Source organism: Echinops telfairi, unplaced genomic scaffold (genome assembly GCF_000313985.2).
Source record: "Echinops telfairi isolate 266 unplaced genomic scaffold, ASM31398v2 ScPeMD7_5;HRSCAF=22, whole genome shotgun sequence".
Taxonomy (NCBI): Eukaryota; Metazoa; Chordata; class Mammalia; order Afrosoricida; family Tenrecidae; genus Echinops; species Echinops telfairi.
The window spans coordinates 44,549,174-44,558,204 of NW_022103901.1; the positions used below are offsets into that span (position 1 = coordinate 44,549,174).

The window sequence follows — 9,031 nt, forward strand, 5'->3', positions numbered from 1 at the left end:
CTAAATGCTTCCTCCCCACCGTCATGATCCCAGTTCTACCTTACAAATCTGGCAAGACCAGAGGAGGATGTACACTGGTACAGATAGGAACTGGAAACACAGGGAATTAGGGCGGATGATCCCTTCAGGACCAGTGGTGATACTGGGAGTGGAGAGGGAGGGTGGGGTGGAAAGGGGGAACCAATTACAGGGATCTACATGCAACCTCCCTGGTTGACAGACAACAGAAAAGTGGGTGAAGGGAGACATCGGACAGTGTAAGATGTGACAAAATAATAATTTATAAATTACCAAAGGTTCATGAGGGAGGGGGGAGCGGAGAAGGGAGGGGGGAAATGAGTTGCTGATGCCTGGGCTTACGTGGAGAGCAAATGTTTTGAGAATGATGTTGGTAACGATTGTACAAATTTGCCGTATACAATTGATGTACGTATGGATTGTGATGAGTTGTATGAGCCCCCAATAAAATGATAAAAAACTACAATACATCTATTTCATTCCATTTTTTTTTTTTACTGTCAATTAGGTGAAGGTTTACGAGTAGATCATCAGTTTCACATTCAATAATTCATACGAACTTTGTTTTCATGTCATCCATTGCCACACCCTGAATGTACTGTGGTGACCATACTTCCTCCCTTGTGTCCTGTTTCCATTGTTCTGTCCTAATCTTCTGGACATTGGCTTGGGGTGAATGCTGCCCTTTTGATCTCAAATGGTTGATGATTTTAACCTGAAGGTGAGTTCATTTTCAGACCTGAAGCGTGAGTAAGGGTCATAGTCTTAGGGGCTCTACCACTTTCTATCACAATCTATACATCCACCCATTGTGTCAAGAACATTTGTACATTTGTTGCCATTATCATTCTCAAAACATTTTCTTTCTACTCGAGCCCTTGGTATCAGCTCCTCCCTATCTAGGACTTTCTAATGTGATCCTTGAAAAGACATTTTTGAAGTGCTGAACATGTAGCAATAAGATAAGAATGCTCTTTTATTATGGAAGATAATTTATCAAGGGTTCTTGAGGGTGGGGCAGCGGGGAGGGAGGGGGGAAAATGAGCTGATGCCAGAGGCTTAAGTGGAAGGCACATGTTTTGAGAACGATGAGGGTACTGAATGTACAAATGTGCTTTTATACAATTGATTTATGTATGGATTGTAATAAGAGTTATATGAGCCCCCAATAAAATGATTTTAAAAATATCACCTAAAATGTTTATTTTTTCATCTTAATATTACTTTTGCTTTTCTGAGAAGTTAAAAAATCTTCAATGTGTTCTCTTACTTAAAATATCTAGGTAAGCTAATAAGCAGTTTGTTATCAGTAAACTTTAAAGAAATGACTTTCCTGCAACTGTTTTGAGAATGGTGGTGGCCAAGTGTCCAGTTTGATCCAGCATAATCAAGATTGCAATGGTCTCTGCCTGATAAGGCTGACTGAGACTCTTGCGGATCTGCCAGGGGATCCGTCTGACTGGGTACTCTGCAGATGAGTTTTGGGCTCCTAATCATTATCAGGCAATGGGGTCTGTTCTATCAGGCAGATACACCTGGGCCCCACTCCTCTGTAATTCCCATCTGTCAATTGAAACAAAGAATCTCTGTTAGAGGCAAATTAAAATATGAGACATCCTGAGGATTTTAGAGGGAAATTTATTTTAACCTCTCTAGTCTTTGATTGGAGGGAGCCCTGGTGGCACAGTGGTTAACCAGATGCTAACCAGAAGGGTGGCAATTTGGACCTACTAGCTGATTTGTGGAGAATATGTGGCAGCCTGCCCTTGTAATGATTCACAGCCTTGGAAACGTGCCGGGAAGTTCCTCTCTGCCCTAAAGGGTCACTGTGAGTTGGAATTCACTAGGCAGCGGTGACTTTGGGTTTTGGTGATCTTGCATCAGAGAACGTTAGTGGCAGATTTCTCACTTTCCACGTGGGATACCTATAACTGGGTTGTATTCCCAGCCAATGTACAGCAAACATCCCATCAATCAGCAGGGGAGACTTGTATGATGCTGAACTGGTTTCACCAGAGCTTACAAACTAAGCTGAAGAAAGAAGAAGGCTTTGGCTCTCTGCTTCCAAAACTCAGCTTGTCAAAGCTTTCTAGATCACACCAGTTTGATCGTCAAAGGATCATGGGGATGGCCCAGCATTTTGTCCCTGTTGTACACGGGGTCCTCATGAGTCTGGAGTCAGCTCTACCAGTTAATAACAACAGCAATAAAGTATTTAACTAGGATTGCTTATTATTCTTTCACCATCTATCTGTCATGTACAATGAAAATCCCCAGGAATAAAAGTAATATCTCAATGAAAAAAACAAAGCAAACCAAAAAATGTGCACAGCTTTATAGATACAGGAAAGAAGGTTGAAAATATATCTCAGTAACTCTTTGCTTGCTGTCTAACCTTTTTAAGTCAATTTGTTGATTTCTTTGCAGTTTAACTCAGCTGCTAAGCAGCTGATAGAATGGGATAAGCCTCCTGGTCCAGGAGTAGACGCTGGAGAATGTACCTCAGTGGCAGCCCACAGCAGCACTGCCCCAAAGCACTCTGACACCAAGAAGAACACCAGAAAGAGGCACTCCTTCACCTCCCTCACCATGGCCAGCAAGTCCTCCCAGGCGTCTCAGAACCGCCACTCCATGGAGATCAGCCCCCCTGTCCTCATAAGCTCTAGCAACCCCACCGCTGCTGCGCGGATCAGCGAGCTCTCTGGGCTTTCCTGCAGTGCCCCTTCTCAGGTAAGTTATCAAAAATGCATTTTAAAAGTACCTTAAATCAGTTACCATTGAATATATCCTGAATGCATGTGCTCCACAGGATTTCCAGTGCACATTTTCCAGAATTATATCACCAGGCCTTTCTTCTGAGCCACTCTTGCGTGGACTAGAACCCCGAACTTTCAGTCATTTAGCAGTCCAGTCTGTTAACTCTGTACCAGCCAGGGTCTCCTTTTGTTTACTCTCACCTTTGGAACACAGTAGCTTTTCTGGGAAGCAAAACCTTACTTTATTTTGAAGATATAGAAAAATACTCAGAATGACTTCATTGTTTGCCACAGGCAGATCAGAACTCATAAAATGAGATCAGTAGAATTGGGTCAGTTTCACCAAAGCAACCCTTCATTTTACATCCTTGTTATATGCTGTGGTGGCAGGTTTTGCCAAGAGAAACTTAGCTTTGTTTTCAGCCGCCTCTACCCACATTGCTTACCTTGAGATTGAGACTTCTCTGAGTTGCAAAGAAAACACATGAAGGAACATTTCCTTTACATTAAAGTCAGCTCAGCTTTGAACTGTCTTTGGAAACAAAAACAAAACTGTACCTTTTTCTTTTTAATCATTTTATTGGTGACTCGTACATCTCTTATCACAAACCATCCATCCATCTATTGTGTCAAGCACATTTGACTGTACCTTATCCTTGCATCAGCAAAAATGCACATGGTAGTTGAGAACAGTCATTCATATTGGCAAATATTTCTTGAGTGCTTTGTGTTACTATACCAGTGTAGGTACTGTGGATCTTAGGATACATACAATGTGATCACGGTGGATGTCCTTATGTGAGGCCTTCATTCTGGTCTGGAAAATGAGCCTAATTGTGGCCCTGCCTAAGTCACAGCATTGTGGTAATTTCAACTACTGTGCTTTTCACAAATCACACACCCTCATTAATAATGTGCCCACATATATGATGCTTGGAAATAATGAAATTAAATGAAGCAATTTTGGCCTAACAAATTATTTGCATAAATTATTTGCATTTTCGGGGGGAGCAGGGAGGGAGAGGAGAAAATGAGCTGAAACCAGGAGTTCAAGTGGAAAGTGGGTGTCGTAAGAATGATGAAGTCAACATATGTACTAAAGTGCTGGACACAGATGACGTATGTACAGATTGTGATGAGTTGTATGAGCCCCTAATAAAATGATTATTTTTTTTTAAATGATTATTTTTTTTTAAATTATTTGCATAATTCGCTGGTGGCTGCATTTTAAGTGGAAGGTTTGAGACCCTGGTCTTCAGCAGCCTGCTCTGTGAGCTGGATTAACAATTCATGTAGGTATACCTTCTGCTCCACAATATAGTTGTATTTTTTGAACTATAAAAATATAACTATTTTATTTTTCCTAAAACATAAAACACTAAGACAAAGACACATGATCCCAGTTCTCAAGAAGTTTATAGTTTATTAAGTGCCATTTTGGAACTGTAAAAATAAAAAAAAATTTTATTTTACAATTCTAATTTTATTCAACATTCTTTTTCTTTCAGCTTCTATCTCCCACCTGTGCCATAGAATAAGACTGGTTTAATGTGGGCTTTTTCGGAATGGAACTGTGGGTCTTGATAGTATGAGGTGGTTGGGATAATGGAACTTTGGATCTTCTGAAGGAAATAGGATGTGTACAGATACATGCCAGAGCCCTGGTGATGCTTTGAGTTAGGCATTGGGCTGGGTGTTGGGCTGCTAACTGCCAGGTGGGCATTCAAACCCACCAGGTGTTTCTTGGGAGAAAGATGAGGCGACCTGCTCCTGTACAGATTTACAGTCTTGGAAACCCTCAAAGGGTTCACTGGGAGTCAGAATCAACGTGCTGCCAGTGGGTTTCACTCCATACGCTACTGCTAGAACCTGAGCGTGAAGAGGGCAGGTTCTTCCTTTGTTCACTGATACCCACAGGTGACATGCAGTAAGCACTCAGTAAATACGTTCTGAATGAGTGAGCCATTTTTTAAAAAATGGATAAAAGGGAGGACCATTATAGTTTATATATGGCTAATTATACCCTGTGGAAAATAAACACAGATTATAGGACACAACATCCAGTATTGTGTGAGGTAATCTGAAAAAGTTTAAAGCTGAGGATTTTTTAAATAAGGTTCTGAATGAGGGGGAACAGTAAGAATGGCCATTCGCTTAATAAAAACTTGAGTCATTTTGACTCAGCATTTTTTATTATCTGCCCTTGAAGCATTTGTACAGGGATGTTTTTTTTTTTAATCATTTCATTAGGGGCTCATACAACTCTTATCACAATCCATCCATACATCAATTGTGTAAAGCACATTTGTACATTCATTGCCCTCATCATTCTCAAAACATTTGCTCTCCACTTAAGCCCCTGGCATCAGGTCCTCATTTTTTCACCTCCCTCCCCGCTCTCCCCTCCCTCATGAGCCCTTGATAATTTATAAATTACTATTTTGTCATATCTTGCCCTGTCCGACGTCTCCCTTCACCCACTTTTCTGTTGTCCGTCCCCCAGGGAGGAGGTCACATATAGATCCTTGTCATCAGTTCCCTCTTTCCAACCCACTCTCCCTCCACCCTCCCAGTATCGCCACTCACACCACTAGTCCTGAAGGGATCATCTGCCCTGGATTACAGGGTTGTTTTCTTGAAATAAAAACTACATAGTAATGACTCAGAATAAGAACAGCTCTTGTTTTGGGTAGGAGATAAAAACTAAGAGAGAAAGGAGGATAAATGGATAACCTTACATCTTTTGAAGAGAACTCCGCTATCAGGTGTGAGTATGTCGCTTGTCTGATGGTGACCCCCCAGAGCTGGGCACGAAGATGAGGAAAGCAGAGCTCTTCTGCTTTTGGTTTGAGTGGCTTAGGAAACAAAGCTCTTTCTGTATTTCATTAAAATGTTTCCCGTTCAACCATTCCAGCCCTTCCTGCGGCTCGTTCCAGGGCCAGTGGTTGTGTGTGGCTTCAGGGAGAAGCTATTTCTATGCGAGGATGGGAGATGTTTGCCAGGTTTCTCTAGCCTAGGATTACAGAAAACATGACTGCTGAGGGGACCGTGTACCTTGGAGGGTATTCCCATCCACCATAAGACATGGAGTATGTAGCTTGTGTGATCTGCGTGCACTTCCGTAACCATCACTCATGCACTGCCAGCAAGTGGATTCCAACTCACACTGACCGTATAGGGCAGAGTAGGACTGTCCTGTGGAATTCCTCAGCTATAATTTATTGTTGTTGTTGTTGTTGTTGTTATTTACCGTATCTTACATCGTCCAATGTGTTCACCTGCAATTCTGTTTGTTCCCCTCGAGTGGGATTATATAGTCATTGCTATCAGTCCCCCCTCTACCCCTCCCACCCCTCTCTTCCCAGTCCCTTGGGGAATCATTACTCCCGTTACTGTTTCTGAAGGATTATCTATCTTGGTTTTCATGCATCAATGGATCTACACAGGTCTAACAAGATTAATGAGGTGAAACAAAGATCATAATGGTAAGGGGAGGAAATAATAAAGAACTAGAGGATAATTATGTATTTCATAATTATGCTATATCACACCCTAGTGCTGTATCACTCCCTAGATACATCATCTCTTCCAAGGGATATAAATTTTTAAGGGAGGAGACAGCCTCATCTTTCTCCTGCAGAGGATCTCGTAGGTTTGAACAGTTGACTGTGGTTAACAGCCCCGAGACACCTTACAGCAGGACACTTATTCTCCCTTGCCCAGCAATGGATGTTACTGAATATCTCCAGGTATTGGGAGACATTCCAAATTCTGTTTTCCTTTTTCCTGTGATTACTTTTTCTTTCAACTCCCCAACCCCTGCCTTTATTAGTTAGGATTAGGTTTGATCACATCTATTAGAAAACCCAAACCGAGAGGCCTAAAGATGTTACTGTTTATTTTTCTCCAAGTAAAATCCAGATGTAGGCAGTTTAGAGCTGGTGTGATGGCTCCAGGAAATCATTGGGGCACCTTCTCACCCCTCCATCTTTTGGGGAGATCCTTCTTTGTTTCTCAATAACCATTAGGGTTCTTACCATCACAACCAAATTCCAGACAACAGGATGGTGCGAAACAAGAAAAAGGAGCAGAGGGCACTTTACCATCTTATGATCAGCTTCCTAGAAGCTGATACACATGTCTACTAACAGGCATTAGCCCACATGGCCCCTGCTGACTGCAAAGGAAGATGGCAAAGTAGAATGTCTTCTGGCTGGTCATGTGGCAAGCTCTACGACTAAGATAGAAGGAAGAATAGATATTGGGGCAGCCTAGCAGTCTTGGCCATCTCCTCTTCTTTTCAGATCATTTATCATTGCCCCTCTGTCTTGAATCACTTGCCTAAGTCCCTTAAGAAATTTACAATGTCCTCTACTACTCCATTCCCGGACTGCCGTCACCTCCACTGCAGTCCTGAGGCCTCGTTTCTTCTGTGCTTTGCCTGACTGGGCAGAACTCGACGTGCACCTTAAAGCATTGAGTCTGACACTAAGACCAAATCACAGTCCCAGCTTTGCACAGTTCTTAAGTATAATTCACGCCATGGTCCAGGTGATTCCAATAACAACAATCTGATTTATAATAGTATGTGTTATTTTAAAAGGAAAGAAAATGTTTTCAACAAATAATGCTGTTACATGTCATACCTAACTCCCATGGATTTTTAAGTCTGTCTTGAGACCTAAATATGTCTATTTATAGAAATGAGTTCCCTGCCTCACTGGACATCATATTCCTATGTGCTACGTTCCCCTTCCAGGTTGTATAACTAAACTGCCACAGGATACTTGTTAGCTGGCTCCGATAGAGAAGACATATTTACCTGTATTTCAGTGTTTTATTGCTTGCCATTGGCACTTTTTTTTTTTAAATCAATTTATTGGGGCTCATACAATTCATCACAATACATAGATCAATTGTATAAAACACATCTATACATTTGTTGCCCTCATTATTCCCAAAATTCGCTTGCCTCTTGGGTTCCTGGAATCAGCTCATTTTCCTTTTTTTCCCCCTCCCCTTCCCTTCCTCCTCCCCTCTCCCCCATGCACCCTTGATAATTTATAAATTATTATTGTATCTTATATTACACTGTCCGGCATCTCCCTTCACCCACCCTTCTGCTGCCCGTCCCCCAGAGAGGAGGTTATATGTAGCTCCCTGTGATCCATTCCCCCTTTCTTCACCCCCTTTCCCTCCTGGTATCGCCACTGTCACCCCTGGTCCTGAAAGGTTCATCTGTCCTAGATTCCCTGCGTTTTCTAATTCCCATCTGTACCGCTGTGCATCATCTGGTCTAACCAGGTCTGCAAGGCAATATTGGGGTCCTGGTAGTTGGGGGGAACCATTGGCACTTTTAATACTTCAGATTCAGGCGTGTTTTCCTGGGCTTACTTGCTGTTGTGGTTGGTGACTTTTGAGTGATGGCTGAACTTAGAGATACATAAATTGGGTGATTATGCTGTGCTGACCTGGTGGATCACCAGGCAGAGGTGCACACATGTTCAGGATTGTTGTATGTCAAAGCAGATGAGCACCCAGCACGTCGTGTCACTCTTCTGGTATTTTTGACTCTAACCGGACAAGTGATTGCGGATGCTAAGCATTGTTGTGCCATTTGGCCCCGATGGGAAGTCAGAAGGCCTCACACTTACTTTTGTTGCTCTCTCTAACTGTCCCAGCTCTGTGGCCTCCTCGTGTAAACAAGACCCGTCTAAGTTGCAGTTTCCCGAGGGAAGGATGAACATTGCAGAAGCCTGGCACACCCTACTCAGGATCTTTACTGACAAGCTTGGGACCCTCGACCAGTTGATTTCTGGCTCTGATCTCTTGCTTTCATCATTATCCTGCCTCCATTTTGACTCCAGTGCTAGGAATGGCTCCACATTAAACTGCTGGCTACCAGGATCCTTCCTGTTCTGTGCTTCACACCGGTGCCCCAGGTCTCAGAGACCGTAGAGATCCCATGGGCCAACTCCTTACCAGTGTCCAGAGACAAGCAGTATAGCTTATCTGAGCATAGTTATCTTTCATGTTGCTCTGAGGCTGAGCAGGTTTTCACCAGCGCTTGTAGACCAGTGGTTCTCAACCTTTCTAATGCCGTGACCCTTTAATACAGTTCCTCATGTTGTGGTGGCCCCCCAACCATAACATTATTTTCATTGCTACTTCATAACTGTCATTTTGCTACTCTTATGAATCGTTCGACCCCTGTGAAAGGGTGGAGGAGACAGCCTCATCTTTCTCCTGCAGAGGAT

At 42.7% G+C, this 9,031-nt stretch overlaps 1 protein-coding gene across 1 annotated transcript in view; it reads left to right on the forward strand.

Annotated features, from left to right (window-relative positions):
• SH3RF1 (SH3 domain containing ring finger 1) overlaps window positions 1-9,031 on the forward strand; it is a 235,081-nt gene that overhangs the window by 178,048 nt on the left and 48,002 nt on the right. Inside the window, exon 4 of the mRNA XM_045285407.1 lies at window positions 2,446-2,748. Within this exon, the coding sequence (XP_045141342.1) occupies window positions 2,446-2,748 (303 nt within the window). The remainder of the gene's footprint in view (window positions 1-2,445; window positions 2,749-9,031) is intronic.